Raw genomic sequence first — 18254 nt, forward strand, 5'->3', positions numbered from 1 at the left:
TTTTTCTCAACTTTTCTCTTCACTTGAAAAAATCAAAATTAAAAAATTGGACTGCAAAAAAAAATACAAATTTTAAAATAACAATTTGAGCCATGAAAAGAAAAAATCAAATTACCATCAGCCAATTTTTTCAAACAAAAATCAAAATTTTCTGAAACCATTATTTTTTGACTTCATGCAGCAATTTTAGAACTTGAACAATTTTTTTTCTGATCAAAACCAGATTTTCAACATTTTAGGCCAGGGGCAGACTGATATCCTTGGCATTTGTCAATTTTGGGTTTTCAGCTCGAACCTTCTTGCTTTTAATTTTATTGAATTTTCAGAAGAAATTTCTTCATTTATTTTGGTCATTTTTAAAATTGGAATGACCAGGCTCCTAAATGAAAGTTGTAAAACAGAAGGGTCCTTTATGGGACTGAGGTCATCAAAGTTTAAATTTTCATGAATCAATTTTTTACAAAAAAGTTAATGGGTTTAAAACCAAGAAAATCCATCAGGATAATTTTTTCAAACTTCGAATGAAAAAAAATTATTACACTTACATTAAAAACATAACAAATGGTTCTGAAAAAACTAAAAAATTCTACAACTATCATCAAAGTCTCAAACGGATTGTGGGATTGAAAAAAATTGCGTTCCTCCAATACTTTTATTTGGGAGGGGGGAAGAGGGTCGTGAAAAAATTATGTTCCTCCAATACTTTTTTCGGGAGGGGGGAAGGGGGTCGTCTCAAACAACACAAAATATTGGAAAGTTATAAAAGGGAAATATTTTGAGGCATAATCTATTATTTTAAACAATCTCAAATCCTAGCAAGTTTGGCTATTTTATTCTTACAAGGGAACGTTTTGAACTGGCATTCTCCGGTTCAAACGAGACCAAGCTAAATTTAAAACAGAGTGTAATGAAACCTTCGTAGCAAAATTGTCAGATCCTAAACTTTATTTTTGAATTCTCTAAAATTTAAAAAAATTGAAAAAATAATTTGAGGGGCGATTTTTAAAATTTTTCATAGGGTAGGTAAAAACGAACCAATGCGAATAATTCCTTCAACTCAACTCTCACATGCCAACAATTCAACAAATAGTAGTTTTGAGCTATTCTGAAGCTTCCAGCGAGTTTTTAATTTTTTTCAGAAATTTCAAATCACTCTAGAGGGGTCAAAAACGTTAAATTGCGATCGTTTTCGAGAATAGTGATAAACATCTTGTTGAAAAAACCGCTCGAAACATCTTTGGAAATTTGATTTTTACACATTTTCAGGATTTTCCAAATTGGTCAAAAATTCACCTTTAAATTGGAATGTCGATTACCTAAAATGATCAAAAGGGTACCTAATAAGCACCAAACAAAGATTTAGGTTCAGTAGTTCATTTTTGACCCCTCCAGAGCAATTTGAAATTTCTGGGGAAAATTGAAAACTCACTGGAGGCTCCAGAATAACCCAAGACGAAAAGTTGTCAATGTGTGGGAGTTGAATGGAATCAATCATTAAATGTTAAAATTTATATTTCATGTAAAAGTTTAGAAATTGTCCTTACAATCTCTTATTTGATTTTTTTTCAATTTTCATTTTCAAAAATTCGCCAAAAATCCAAAAATCCAAAAATCCACTTCGAGATTTGAAACATTGGTCACAAGGATTTCAGGACATGCTTTTTCGATTTGGCTTTTTTCGTTCGAATCGGAGAGTGCCGGATCAAATGGTCCCCTTGTTAGGTATATTTTATCTACACTTCATTACTAGAGAAACATTGGAAATGAGAGAGGAGGAGGAAATTTCCATTTTGTGTTGCAGCTAATTTTCAATTGATTTTATACACTAAATTATACATGCTTTTTAATCAAAAAATTTAATCTTACCTGCAGATTTATCGACGAACAACGCTTTCAACAGTACCGGTACGATTCTCTCCAACAACGTGATCAATTTATCGACCTCTGGTTGAGTAACTTGGTGGAATTCCTGGCTTTGCGAATTATTCATCAAGAAATTCAGTATCCTCACATCAGCATCCCAAGGAAAATTCACGGCAGCGTTCAAGATATCTTTCTCTGTGATCTCTATTTTCTTCTCTAACGACTCCAGAAAATGCTGTCGAAAACTGATCTCGATACCGAATTGCTGACAAGGATTTTCGAACGATTTATACGCCATCGCAATACAGCTCACAACCGATCTGTATCCGCTACTTCTCTTATAAAATTTATTATCATTGGATACGCGAACAGCGTCTTCAAAAATCTGCTCCGGGACTCGATCCAATAAAAAGTAACTTCTCAGCAACACCGCAGCCATATGTTGAACTTCATCGCACGAATCCATCAAACAATTGAATAGCAATTTACGATTCGTGTCGCAGTCAAATCTCCAAGCTTGTTTTTCTGTGACATAATCGACGAATTTATCGGCGTCTTTCAGGTTATTACGATGGATAGACGATTCGCATTCGTGAACAGCGTAAGTCATAATGATTTTCAGCAGATTCAACGAGGCTATTTTACGCTGGTAACTGCACCCAGGTTGCATTCCGTCGGCTATGAAATCGTTCAGGTTGCGTAAAAATACCATCACGTGGTTGAGTTTCGATTCTGCCTCGGTTTTTTGCTTTTTGATCACTCGCACGCATGAGCATATCAATCTCAAGATGAATTTTGAAAACGACGAAAGCATCATTTGCCTCAACAACGTGCAATTTCCATTCACGTTGTATTTTAAAAACGAGAAAATCGCGCTCAATTCGAGCTCGCTGTGCAGAACAGATTGGTCGTGAAGTTCGCACAGCAATGAAAATACCTCACCTCGAATATCTTCTCCCAGACAAAATAGACTTTTTAGATAATTTATGAATTCGATTTCGTTTCGGTTAATCGCGTCTAAAGGTATTTTACGAAGGTAGCATGTTTTTAACGAAGATACCAGTACTTTGGAACGACTGTGTTTGTTTTCGAAAATATTTTTATCCAAGAGCTCGACGAAATCGGGAAACTTTCGCAAAATTTGGGGTAACCACCATCGAGCGAAGTAATTAGATCGAGATCTAGAACAAATTGTAATATACAATGATATAAAAACAAACACTAATAATAATTTCAATATCGAAAAGTATCCTATAGTCCGATTTGTAAAGACCCTGTTGCAATTTTTTTTTTTTTTTTTTTTGCTGGTATACCTAAATCTTCAGTTTCCAACAGTTTGATCGGATAAATTCAAGAAATTATTTTCAGATGGCCATGAAATGTACCTACTCGATGAAATGCTATCAGGTGCTAATCTCTAGTAAATATGTAGCACCTGCATGAAAATGACAAGTGTTCATTTAATAAATGAACGGATTCGGTGTCTACAATATGTGCAATTTGAAAAATTGAAAATTAATTTTGAAATCCATTCTTATTTGTGAAGTATGATTCACGAGATTTCGTACATTTACAAGTGTTATGCACAGAGACCAGCTACCTACAGCTGGTAATATCAATTCTTGAGGAAATGATCAAAATAATCAGAATCACAATATGATAATTGACGTGGATGTGTGTTAATTTGCTGAACATATTGTGGATAATATTCAAGTACACGTCATACCTAATGTATTAATTTTTAAGCTTTTGTTATTTCTATTTTTATAATTTTGCGTCATAAAGTGTTAATTTTTTTCATTTTATTTTTACATTTTTATTATGTTAGAATGGTAGTAAGTACAGAACAAGGAAGTTACTTTACAGTGAATTATTACTCACAATCAAGAAGCAGATGTGTTCATAAAGGCTTTGCCAAAAGACAAATTTTACAATATCAGGAATAAGTTTTTGGGTAAGTTGACCCAATTCAAATCTGAAAAATGTGAGTTGTTCTTGTTTCCAGAAAGTCATGGAATTTTTTTTGAGCTTGCTTACCAATTTACAACAGCTATGGTGAAAGTTGAATTGGTCATAATATGAAGAGAATCATATTTGTTTATGTCTTATCTGCCAAAGCAAACCAGAAGATTTTTAGCGTTCTCAGGGTTGTGAATCCAGAGGAAGCCACCTTGAATCATGGCAGGTAAATTTGCTTTCATGGGAGACAAAAACTATATTGCTTTGGTGTGTTGCGTGTCGTGTGTCTCATACCAAACAGTATTCGCATATCCCAGCTGTTAGGTGTTTTATTCTCCAGAGCAATGAAAACAGCATGGAGATTTGTGCTATAAGATTTCAAAACAAAAAGGCTACACAGCTGGTATACCTGAACACACTTTTCCAACGTTACTGAAAGAGTGTCTCCTTAAAATGGATACAATTATGATTTGAAAGAAAACCTTTGATTTCCCAAAGTGATCTACTAAATATAACTCCATTGTTTGTTTGTTTTGGTTTTTGTTTTTTTAATTTGAAGTTGTTAATAATTGTTTTTGAAATGGGAACCATTCAATTATTCAAGAAGTATAAATTAATTATTGAGAACAAGGCCACTGACAGCATCAATGCCAGGTAAAAATATATCGCATATTTGAACACTCATCATGGCATTTTCTGTCAAATTTCCATAAAAATTCCTATTAATTGTTTCCGATCCTGTTGTAGAAAAAAAGAAGAAACCTGGAAGACAATTAGAAGCTGAATTCAATTCACAATGCGCATATGTTTTTTGCTCTGCACTTTGTTTAAAAATTAAGTATAAAAATATATCAAAAAAATCCAAACAGAATGATGCTGGTCATAAGAAGTATGTGAAGGGTACAAGTGGAGGAGAGTACCAGCAGGAACCAGCCTGTACTGATAAGGATCTGCTTGTTGATGACATTCTGGGGCCTCGTAAAAATGGATTCGACTCCGCATACGACACCGATTTTGGTAATAAAATGTGTAACATTTTTCAACTAGTAGTTTTTGGGGCTAAATTACTTCATACTTAATTTAATTTATGTTGTGTATAGGTCGCTAAGGTGACTGCTATGATGCGCTTGATGCAGAAGAAGAAGGTGAGCAGGTGAGGACAGTTGAGGATGAAGAGTATGATCTGGACAACAACTTGCAGGAAGTTGATGCCAATGCAGATGATTACTGTAATAGTAACTGATAACTTATGGTAGCTCATTTCAGTTCCAAAATTCTTCAATTACATTGCAAATTTCATGTGCAGAAATCGTCACAATAGAAGAAACCTCTCCATAAAATGTAGGCTCTCCTGAAATTTTCAGTGCTGAACCATCTTGCAGTTACAAGAATATTCCATCCACACCCACATCTGGATCTGGAATAACAAAACATCCTCTGAAACTGAACATGAAGCCTCATCTGCTGTAGAAGCCTCAACTGCCTTCAAAGACTCGACTGACCTCAAAGCCTCTCATGCCTGAAGAGAATACATGGAAATACGACGTCATTACTTCATACCCAAATAAAACGCCTCCCCAGTCAATGCCAATAGGATAAGCACACAACTGATAAGTCACTTACATTCATTACCTAGTAATTTTCAAATTTTGTTAATGTTACTTACAGGAGCTCCTGCTAGATCTGCGTTGTCTGTTTGCCCCAGGAAGAGGGAACTCTTCCAGGATCAAATGAGTATGTGGGCAAAGGGGAAGGAGCAATTGAACTCGTTACTGGTGGCTGAACACTCCAAAAAATTAAAAATGGCAGAAGAGGAATGCGCAGTGAGATTGGAGATAGAGAAGAGGGTATAAGTTGAAAGAAGAAAAAATCAGACTAAAAATTGAACACTTGAAAGCCATGCAAAAAAAAGAACTATGTAGAAGAAAAGTGAGCGAACATTGCGGACAATTTCGATGTTTCCGCCCATCAAGAAAATTTCAATTTTGATACACTCAGATTAGGAGTTGTTTATCCGAAGATAGTGAGCGAACATTGCAGACAATTTCGATGTTTCCGCCCATCAAGAAAATTTCAATTTCGATACACTCAGATTACTACTACTATGTAGAAGAAAAAGATCTGGATATTCAAATAAAATTACTCCAGAAAGAAGTGCTGCTGAGTCAAGTGAATAATATTAATATTTAATTTTTATGAAGAGGAAAGAACAACTTCAAAGAGTAGAAGATATCCCCTGTGTCATTTGCGGATCGCATACTTTTACCTTGTGGGAAATGTGGTCACAGTGCAACCTACAAGTATGCAGTGGATGGCCTCCAAAGCATGCACCGCTTTTTCGGGCATTGCCATTGGGTTTTATATATGTGATTTCTGCCAATGTACAACTATATAAAAATTTTCAATTTTAATGTTTTTTGACAACTGTACCAGTGAGTTGGCTGCTCTGAATTCATCAGACATTAACCCAGATTCTTCTTCTCCTCCTCGTTGAGTCTTCCCTCAGGATGAGACTTGAAGGAGGAAAGCAAGGGTATGTCATATTTCAATTAAATCATGTATGTAGATAAGACCTATCATAGTGCATAAAACCATTTTCATTTAAAGCTTGGCTAGTAGTTTCTCCCAAAACCACCCTAGCATTATTCAAAATTGCAGCACAGCAATTTAAAAAGAACGCAAAATTGATGAAAAATTGGTTGCTAGGGTGTCCAGTTCCCCTTAATCACTAAAACTTGGTCATTACACCAGAGTATCTTTCAAAAAATAAAATTCCATATGAAATTATCATCCAGGGAGCAGGAGACCTCATCTACATTTCACAGTTCATTTTCCATCAGATCATCAATTTTTGGATAACATTGGCTAAAGCTGTGAATGTGGGTAGTCCTCAATGGAATGCCCACACTAATTTCTGCGTTCCACGTAACTGCCCTGGGAACACAATCAACTACATACAGCGGAACACCAATACAGTGGAATGGGTAAAGTCTGTGCCCTCGATGTCATATACGTGCAAAATAGAAGGCTATGAGGCTGAATTTTCAATGAAAAGTGATTATATACATCATAATCAGCAGATTCATTTGACATCTAGAAAATCAAAACAGGAATTCAGGTGCAGTATTTCTCTAAAAATACACACATCAAGAATGTCATTTTTGCGCCATTACCAGCGTTTCCATTCAAAAAATAGAAGAACATAATAGTATATAAGATGTGAAGAATGTGGAACAGATTTTACATTGGAAAGGATGCATCCTGGCAGAAAGTGAATCTCAAAGCTCCTCTGCAACTTGTCTATGCCATCAGCAAGAAAGCTACACCATAAGAAGCGATGTATCATTTGTCAAAAACAGAACTACTAGCAATCATCTGGTGTATATCATGACTGCTCCAGTTTTTGCTTGGTATCCCATTTACCATTGTAACTGATTGTCAAGTGTTTCTGCATCTCAATGCTCACAAATTGTTGAATGCTCAAATAGCATGTTGGTCGTTATTTTTGCAATAATACGAGTTCAAGATTAAGCACCATAAAGGCGAACTCATACAGCAGCACACCAATGGATAAAATATTATTTTTATTATGCAATTTTTTTTCATTTAATAATTCAATATTCTATTTACTTATAATTAAATTGTTTGGGAATTTCTTGAAAATAGTACAGGCAAACAATTTTTTCAGTGTAGGGTGACAGAATGTTTAATCCGAGACTGTCTAGAAGTGTAATTTGAAATTTTTTATGATTTTTTATATTTTTTTCATCTCAAGCCTAGTATGTTGAAATATTTTCATAACATCACTAAGCTTGACTTTATATTTAAACTGAATTTTTGCAGAATAAATTCCTCATAAGCAACAATTTAAGAAATTATTGAAGGAAAAGGAGAAAGCTAAAGCAGCAGAACTACTGTAATTAAACAACTCATTTTATCAATATATCTGTACTTATTACTGCAAATTTCAGGAGACTTTTCTATGGCTCAAATACTGATGCCATTTCCTTTGAAAATACTTCAGTCAATACTGATGGAACTGATATTTGAAGTGTTTCCCACATGTTGGCAATACAAACACTGACCGATAAAATGCAAAATTTCATAAAACTGATGAAAAAACAGCAGGAAACGATACAAAAACTACCTTCCTCTGACTGTAACAACAAGACCGAGAACCCACTTAGAGGAGAGATTGTAGTTTCAATTTACTCTGTGTAAGTTCAATTTTTTGCTAATTCTAAAGAAAAAACAGTTGAAGGAAAAAGAGAAACCTAAAGATATGAAACTGGAGAAGAGCAAATCACTGGAAAAAATGGCTACTCCAATGAAAATGACTACTCCAAAGAAAAAGAAAACTCCCAACAAAAAAAAGACTCCAATAAAATGCGTTGTGCCTGGAGAAGGGCCTAAAGGGAGTAAGTATAATGGGATATACATTTTCTGACACATATTACACTTAATGTGAGCCTAATTGTTCTGTATCTACGTGCTTTCAGGTACAAGATCATGGCCATCAGAAATAAAGAAGATTCTGGCACAGGAATTTTACCAAGAACTTACAACCAACACAATGACCTACCAGTCCTGCAAGCTGCAGCTGGTCAATGAGAAGATAAAACAGACGTTCCCGAACTTCAGGCCAAATCCGGCCACATTGAGGACTTTTGTGTCCTGTAATTTTCCCAGGACAAAGAGCTTCCCAAAGTATATGGAGGAGGCGAAGGCACAACTTGGGTTGTAAACTTTGCTGAATTGATGTGATTTTTTTCAGTTTGTTTTGTTGTAAATTTTTGTAATTTTGATGTAAATTTACCATTTATTGAATTTTTTGAATTTTTAAAATTTTTTTATGGTAATCACATTTGATGAAAATTTTTCTAATTAACTCAACTTTTTTGATTATAGTTACTCTCCAAAATGAGTTTCATGTTAGTGGTTGACAAAAAAATGTTAACAAGAGACTGTACCAACATTTGTTTTTTGTTTCATATACACTAGATGGAGGTACAAATAAATTATTTAGGTATGCAACTTTTTTTTTTTTTTTACAGAAGTAAACGTTGCAGTGTATCAACTGACAGTGAAGGAACTGTGTACTTTGACAATGAGTGAGTATAAATCATTTTAGCTGTTAGGCCTAAACTAAAATATACTAATAGTTTTTAATTTTTATAAATTTTCATTATTTTTTTTTTTTTTTTTTTTTTACAGAAGTAAACGTTACAGTGTATTAACTGACGGTGAAGGAACTGTGTACTTTGACAATGAGTGAGTATAAATCATTTTAGCTGTTAAGCCTAAACTAAATAGATTGAAATTATACTAATATTTTTAATTTTTATAAATTTTCAATTTGTTGTTGTTTTTTTTTCAACAGTAAAGTACCTGAACCTATAGAGTTCAAAGTATATGAAGACTCTGGTTCTTCCTCAGAAAATAGAAGATGGCAAGGAGCACCTGGAAGCAATGATCCTGTAATAGATGAAACATAAGTTTGCACTTTTTTTTTTAAACTGTACTTAGTAATTATGAATGAAATCTATGTTTACATTATTTCTTTTTTTTTTTTTTTTCATATATTATTTATTGATACACCAAATAGATATTACAGTTATGGCAATCCGGAGGTCCAGTGGCTAAAGGCCAAGCAGCATATTGGTATTAGACCAGCCATGGAAAATGTTGAGTAAGATGAACAAATTATTCATTTATGATAGATTGAAAAAAAATTAATTGAATAAATTTCTCAGATGTGTGTTGGGAGATTCTGAAAAATTGGATGAAGATCCAGAAACATTGGTTGGAAAAGAATTCTTTTCCAACCATTGTTAATCATCCATAAAGCCGAAAAAGACGTCCTGAAATATTTTGCAGATGCCAAGAGGAAAAGAGGAACAGAGGAGGATGCTGAGGAAGATGACGGACCACCCAAAAATACAGATCTACCCAAAGATGACGCACCACCCCAAAATAACAAGTCAATGAGAGTACATGTGCAGATAGGTGACCTCACGGTTACGGATGAAGAGGAAATAGAAAATGTACCGAGACAGACTATAACAGTCCGGGTCACTACCCCGGCCAAAAGGTCTACACCTGAGGAAAGTCCTAAAAATCCACAGACCACTCCTCAATCCTCATAGAGAAGTCAACAAATCATCAGCAAGATTGAATCTTCAAGACATTGATGATGCCACTAGGAGCTACATGTTTGGAACTAACATTAGTAACATAAACCTTACGTAGACCACCAAAAAAAAACTATCAAGTGCCAAAAACCAAGGTTCGGCACGGATCACAATTTTGTGAATCGGACCATTTTCGGATCATTTTTTCTTTTTATACTAAAAATTGAAAGTTTTGTTTTTCTAATCATCTTACATCAACATCAAATAATTTCTCACTTTGCACGTTGTTTACATCTTCATAGTGTTCTTAGGTTGAATTTTTCATTTTGATATTTCAATTTTTATGAATAGGTATTCATTTGAATTCTCTACCTCTAGCTTTTTCATTACATTTAAAACAAAACTACCCACATATCAATTTGCATTTTCAATTTTTTCATTTCTGTTTTTTTGCTGGGGGAGAGGGGACTGTCATCAGATTATCAGACAGCGAAAAGTAAAAATGAAAAAGTTTGTGACTGAATTTTGTAAACTTCAAATATACTTACCAATCGCTAATTTTAAGTAGTAAAAAATTAAAAATAGGTACTATCCAAAATTTCAAATTTCTGCTTTCAAAAATCAAAATCAATGTTTAATTTTTCATTTATTTTGATATTTTCTTGCCGTGCACTCGTGTGGGAGACTAGGTAACACTCGATCAGTGCCTCGAAAAAGTTAGAAATGTAAAAAAAAACTTTGCAGAAGAAAATGAAAAAAACTATGATGATCCGTGAAATGATCCGAAAGTGTACGATCCGGATCATGGATCAAGTTCAAATTTTTGAAAATGATTCGTATTATCGATCCGGATCATAAAAAATGTAATCCGGATCATGCCGGGCCCTGCCAAAAACCTCTATGTGCCAAAAACAGCACGCCAATTTTTCTCTTAGAAATACATTTGCATGCCATTTTTGGCACATGATGGTTTTTTGGAACATTTTTTTTTTTTTAGAAAGCACAAATCATCAAAAGTGGTCAATTTTGATTTCTCAAAAAAGAGGAGTTGGAATAAGGCCATTTTAGGGCACAGACAGTCATCGATTCAACTACTCTTAAAATGTAATACCTAAATGTTCCAAATACGAATCCGTGGTTAATAGACCCAAAATTACAATTTTTTGGGCTCCAGGGGTTCCGAAAGTTGTGAATAAAAAAAGAATTTTCACTAAGTATTATTTTCAAATACGTTTTTTGCATAAAATATCTGTTTAAACCAGATCAACGTTATTCGAGGTGAATTTTCTATTTTTGACCCTTTAGGGCAAACATTGAGGGCGGGGGAGGGGTTGTTTTTTGGAAAATTTTGGAAACACCATTTTGAAACTACCCCTTTGAACACCGCTAAAAAGCTTTTCCCTATAGATTAGTATCTAAAAGACTCCATTTTACCAAATTTTGAGCTCAATAAAATTTTGAGGTGGTACTCAAAAATCCAATTTTCCAATTTCAAAACAGCTCAACTTTGAAAGTTACAGGAAAAACCAATTGAAAAATTATTCGAGCACTTGCTAGTGTGTTTCAAATGTAAGTCCTTCAATTTATTTGAAAAAATATGCAGAAACGTCTTTTTTATGGTTGCCCAAAGTGGGGAGCTCTAAAAAAAGGGTTCAAAACTGTGAATGTACAGGGAGCTCAATTAAACTTTTTCATCTAGATGATTGAATATACATATATCTCAAGACATTACATTTGGCGCAAATCACAGGTTTCTACTTTTCCATGGGTTCCAAAATATCGAAATTATGAAATATACCGATCACACATTTTAATTGACTTTTGAATACTAAGAAAATTTTGATAAATTGATATAAGGATGTACTTACTGCCAGAGGGGTTGTGAGGGAGAAGAATAAAGGGTCAAATTGTGTTTTAAAAGGGGTAATGGACCATCCCCCTTCTCCTACTTCTTTGCGGTGTCACTAGTTCAATACAATGCTGTTCCAATGATAGGTATTTGACCTTCTCTAAAGCTAATGATTCCTCAGAAATCTCAAAATTTATACCACAGAAATGAATTTAGAGGAGTCAAAAAAATGGATTTTGATTGGGATGGATTGACTTTTAAATTTTGTAGAGTGTGGCACAGTGTGCCATGTTTACAATGAGGTGTCGGCTCAATTTTTAAAAATTAAGGCGAGGAAAAAGTATGTTCCTACTTTATCCCCTTTTCCCTCTTTTTTGCAAATTCCGCTTGTTTTGAAAATTTTCTAAAGAAATCAACCCTGGATAAAATTTTGGTTTTCTAAAACATCGAAATAATAAGCAATATGGGTAAGTATCAAAATATAGGCTTTAGGTGATGCTTATATTCTCGCAATGATACTTAACTGTTTTACTCTTGACTCCAAATTGAGGCTTCAAGAGGGGCAATTTCAGCCCAAATTTTCAAAATATGTGATATGGGTAGCAAAGTACAGTTTGTAGATGCGCTTATTTTAATGTTAAAACTGTTTTACTCTCAGTCATGTGAAATAAGTACCCATTAGGTATATCTTATTTTTTAATTATTGAATATTTTTGTTAATTATTATGATAGATGAAATCGAGAATGTTATCTCAACAATATACAATTTTACTGCAATGTTTATTTGTTTTTTTGTGTGTTTCGGACCCCTTGGGTTGAATTTTTATGAATTTGATATTTACCCAGAAAAGGGTATAAACTTGAACAGAATAGAGCAATGTTGAAAAAGTAAGCAATACTTGACCACATTTTAGAAAAATAATAAGGATTATGTTAAATGTAAGTAGGTACCAGGTACCTACCTATCTACATTGTTGATGAACAAGCCCCTTTTCAATTGAGCATATGCAACCTACAACACATCACATACATCTTTGCCGACTTCCTTCAAGCACTAAGATATGCATTACATCCTACAGCGAATAGCGTTTTCGCTATCTGCTTTCATGGAATTTATTTTGTAGAGCGGATTCGCTATTCGCCAGCGAAAACGCTCTCATATTTTGTCACTAGGGAAGAAGTAGACAAATCAGCAGAGTACAGAGAGCCTGAGGTGGGAAAAACATTCGTAGGAGACCCTGATAATATGGAATAAGTTAATATTTTGAAATATTTTCAAAAAATTTATTCACAGGGGTAAAAAAATTAAAAAACAGAAATTATATCAGATCAATCCATCTAGAATAGAAACTCTGAGATCTTACTGTAAATTGTATATGTTTACTTCAGTGTGATAGATGGCGTGATAACCAGTCATACAGTGGTTGGAGACGTTCCTGCCATCACTCTGATTCCAAATCCTCTGGTTCAGAAGAAGAACTGATTCTATTCCATAGCGAATGGAATATAATCTATTAAACGTTAATAATTCGCATTAATTAAGCGGAAATAATTAAGTGAACTTCATATCATAATTTCATCATCTTTATTCATTTCATACTGGCAGAATAATTGTACTGCTAGCATCGTCTACCACGCATATAATTGATATCGCCATAAGCTCGGACTTCCAACGCGGATCGCCGAATTTCACACCACAGAGTACGATCAACTCAACGCCAATTAACGAAAATTCGACCCCAGCAACAACGTTAAACGCTACTGACTTGCTGCAGTTGAACCGCAACACGCCAATTACGCCGCGCCGCCAAGCTCTCTGAAATCGTTGATAAATGAGTTTGATAAAAATCTACTCAGGTACTTCAGTTTTACATTACGAAAACGACAGAATCGTGATTGATAATGGCCCCAAGATGCCTGATAGTATCGAAAAACAAGAATTTAAAATGTGACTTCAAAGCGTATGTGATAATATCTTGACATTAGAAACGGAGCTAACTAACCAAGTTCACAACGTGACATCTCTCAACATCATGGTCGAGGATGTCAACAAAGATTTGTGTCAAGTCGAGCAGATGAGAAATCATCCAGCAGATGACTACTGAAAACCCCTTTTTACTGAATGAAATAAACTCATCACAAAAAAATCAAAATTCAAAAAAATTCAATTTTCAATTTCAAACATCAAAAAAAGTTTAAATTTATTCAGACGTCTTATTTTGGCCTCTTTCTGGCGTATTTTATGAAAAAGGTGATAGAAATTACACTCGCAACAAAAAAATAAAAACTGGTTTGTTTTTTGAATCTTTTCAAATTTTAATTTTTTCTTTGATGAGTTCATTTCATCGAGTGAAAGGGTTTTTTAAATCTCAAATTAATCATTTTCTGCGTTTTTTCCTGGTCAGGAAATTACATTTAGGTGTGTTATAGTTTTTATTTTTTTTATTTTTTAGAGAATTTATCTGACGGATTTTGGCGGGAAGAGTTTGAAAGAAACTGTACCAGTGATAATGAAAGCAGTCCTGACTCTGGCAGTTGTTCGTAACAAGATCAATTTTTCTGGGCAAAATCAGAAATTATTATGTAAGTATTCAATTTTCTTTCAAAATCATTTTTCCCATTAATTTTTAAGCCATTGCTCAAAGTAGATTCGCTAGAGTGATCTTCATTCAAATTTTTATAATTAGGAGTACCTTCTTTTATAATCATTTTTCTGTCAATTTTTAAGCCATCGCTCAACTATAACAATAAGATACAAGTGTGATTTTTATTCAATTTTCAATGTTTAAAATCATTTTTTCATTAATTTTTAAGCCATCCCTCAATGGTATAGAATGAAGCATGATCTTTATTCAATTATTATAATTATGAATACTTTTAAAATAATGTTCTCCAGTAACTTAGTTATAAGCTATCGCTCAACATTGAGATGTAAGCGTGATTGTTATTCAATTTTTATTCACCTACTCTTGAGCTCATTTTTTGTGTATAAGTACTATAATTCTAAGCTTTATATTCACCTTGTGCATAATGCGATAAGTAAGTAGGTACATACTATGACAACCTCAACACTGATGAAAATGACTATGTAATTTTACAATATGAAGAGGCTGCCAAATGTAATGATTTTGGCTCTTTTTTAAAATTCAAAAACAGGAAGTTTTTCACTTTTTTCTACCTAAATAACAAAGTAGTTTTGTTATCAAACATTTCAATTTGACGTATTTTTTTTAAAGAAAAAAAATGAGATTTTATTATCTCAAAACATGCTTTTGAATCTTACCAGTTGTAATAGAATTTTTGTTTTACAGTTTTGTTGAATGGTTAGGTTTATGTATCATTATTATGAGCTCTTTTGTTGCATATCATTAGTTACTCACTTCATAGCATGCCATTTTTCAAACACATTTTAATGCCAGAGAAGAGGAAACTTTGAAATTGCTCAGAAGTATTGCACACAATTTGAAATACATTCGGAGAGTAAAAGGTATTTTTTAACTGAATAAGTGTTGTACATTTCAAAAACTGATCATTTATTAGGAGTGTTGTGTTATGGAACTTATCGGCATCACTGTGTCGATAAAATGTTTGAATTAAGGTTGTTATATGTAGTATTCTCATTGCAAATGATATGCGCTTTTTCCCTCCCCTCCCCTTCTAGGGTTTGTATAAAAGGAGAATTAAAATTAATTTTCATTTGTTTCACATTTTGTAATTTTTTTCCCCTTTACGCAGCCTAGTGTCGAAGAGTTGAGGGCGCATTTTCGTAGCGAACAGTCTGAAGATTTGAGATCGCAGCCTAGTGTCGAAGAGTTGAGGGCTCATGTTCGTAGGGAACAGCGATTTCCATTTTATTTACTTTTAATTAAGTCGTTTCAATTTAAAATTCATTTTTTTCTTTTCTTTATGTTTTAACTGTATGCTAGTCAGGGGGAGAAGGAATTTTTGTTGAGTATCTACCAATATTATTTCTAGTCAAATTTTTTCATTAATTTCAATTTTTTTTGTAGATGTACAGCCATACCAACATCTGGCCAGAGGTCATTGTAATTTCAGATGATGATGATGTCTCTGCCGCGGATTTCATCCCTATGAATGCTGTCACCGCAAATGCTGCTGCCAAGAATGGCACAATTGAGAATGTTGTGGAAGAAAGCGAATCTGATATTTCCAGCAACGATGAGGGGGGGGGGGTGATCCCACACGTTTTTGCGGAATCCTAAGCGGTGCCGTAATCAGGAGGGTGGCAAGCAACCGCCACCTTTACAGCCAGAGAGCTTGGCTTAGGAGTCAAACTTTCCCTCAGAGGGGGCAGTGCTACACCTGTCTGTTTACAAGCCATCAGGTTTGGCGGATGTGGGCATCTTGTATGCCGAAAATGCATTATTAAATGGTTAGATGTCAGACTGACCTCTGCTCATTGTAGATACTGTTTAATTATGCAAAACAAGGTGCCTACAAGGATTCCTTCCTAAAGCATTTTATTTTTGTAAGTACCTATTTCATACCAATTCCACGTCACATTATTATTAATTTATTGGAAAATTTTGTACCCAATATCTCAAATGTTACTACATACAATTTTGGGAACACCACACCCACATTCATTGCCATAATCATTTGTATATCTGATAAAGCTGTACTTTATGTGAATAATGTTACGCAGCTGGTACAGGATGATTTACAGAAAATAGGGAACATGGATACGTTCCTGCCACTGCAACAACAGGTAAGCTAAATTAATATTTGTCGCATCAGTCAGAAAATCTGTCTCAAAATTTTTTTTGGTCTTAATTTTATGAGGAATAAATTTAGGGGAGACCATCCTAATGTCTCTGTTTCTGATATCAATGAACCGTTCACGTTGCAATTTTTGTCAGCCAGGGCAATATTTACGATGGAAAATTGGGAGAATTACATTTCTCATCAAAATCAGCACCACCGTCTATCCAAAGGCGCTTGGTGATAACTGCTTTGAATATAATATTGAACCTTCATGCAGAAGATGATGATGACGATGAAAGTAATCCAGACTTAGATTTGCCGCCGCAAAGGTAATTTTATGTATACGAGTATAAAAATTAGCATAATAGTTCAGACACAGAATAATAAACACAAACTGAACGTATTCACAGTCATAAACACAAACTGTAGAGATTTGTATCACATGTGAAAAGTGTGCCAGAAATGTGACAAATTCAGAGTAATTACAGAAAAACAACAGAAGGCAGACTTCTGTAGTTGGGAACACCTACGTTCTCTAAGAAGTTATACATAATTGGAAATTTATCAACTTTTAGAGATTCATTGAAAACTGAAACTTTCAAAAACTGCAGTCCAACTAAAAAAAAGAGATGATTCATCTGACTCTAAAAACAACTAGATGATAAGTGGTTGATAATAGAACAAGAATTCAATACAAATTCAAAAACTGTGTTCTGTACTGCAAAATGCTCAACACCAAACGGGAAAATATTTTTAAAAAATGCAAAGAAAATTCTGCAAAGGCCAGATTGAACAAAACTGCTACCAGAAGTAGCCTTCCAATAAAAATTCCAAAGATTGACAGCGTTGAACTACAGCGCAGGAATTACTGCGTCATTCAAGTCGTCTGTCAACTTATATTCGAAGGGCTTTCTCCGCTGATGATATCAATCTGCCACCGGGTGTCTTCTCCTTTCAACACGCTGATTCGGTGAACGAGAGTGTCCAAAAACCAGAAAAATCTGAGAATTCGAATAAAGCGGCTACTATTGCAGGAATGTCTTACTGACATGAATTCACAGTTTTGATAATGATAGTGCATTATGAAATCTGTAATAACTTGTTTTGATCTTGAATAAACATTTTCACTGTGTAACAGTTTTCATTTTATTCAGGATACTAATTGATGTGATATTCTATTCCAAAAAAGCTAGATTTTTGGGAATTAAACCAGTTTGGAAACATTTGTAAGACATTTGTTGAAAGGTGTACAACAACCTGCCACCCAAAGTCGATTTTTTAAAATTGGGTCTGTAAGAAATTATATATTCAAGATTTATTATACCAATTTTAAATATTGTTAAGTTTTAAATTAGGCTATTTTTAGTAAATTTCCGATCTAATGATGTATCAACTTTCTTTGTACGTTCAAGGGGGGTGGAACTATAGCCATTTCAAAAAGGGGAGTTTCCAGTTTCCTGAAAAATACATAAAGGCTATAGGCGCCTAAGAGGGGTGAAATGGTCTCCGAAAGTGTTCGAGTTGATATTAGCATGGAAGGTGAGTACCATTGAGAAACTTCCGCACGAAAAATTTCAGATCCACACCCCCTCCCTTTTTGGAGAGCCTCCCTTTTCTGAAATTTCAATATCACTTTTCTCAGCCCCATGTTGATCGATTTTGAAAATTTTTCAGTATGTTATGTATATCCTTAGTACTTATCCCCACAAAAATTTTCAACCCCCTCC

At 34.1% G+C, this 18254-nt stretch overlaps 1 protein-coding gene across 1 annotated transcript in view; it reads right to left on the bottom strand.

Moving 5' to 3' along the window:
* Positions 1–18254, bottom strand: part of LOC135841851 (tRNA (32-2'-O)-methyltransferase regulator THADA) — a 49663-nt gene that overhangs the window by 5587 nt on the left and 25822 nt on the right. Inside the window, exon 6 of the mRNA XM_065359056.1 lies at positions 1867–3044. Coding sequence (XP_065215128.1) covers positions 1867–3044 — 1178 coding nt within the window. The remainder of the gene's footprint in view (positions 1–1866; positions 3045–18254) is intronic.

Source organism: Planococcus citri, chromosome 3 (genome assembly GCF_950023065.1).
Source record: "Planococcus citri chromosome 3, ihPlaCitr1.1, whole genome shotgun sequence".
Classification (NCBI taxonomy): domain Eukaryota; kingdom Metazoa; phylum Arthropoda; class Insecta; order Hemiptera; family Pseudococcidae; genus Planococcus; species Planococcus citri.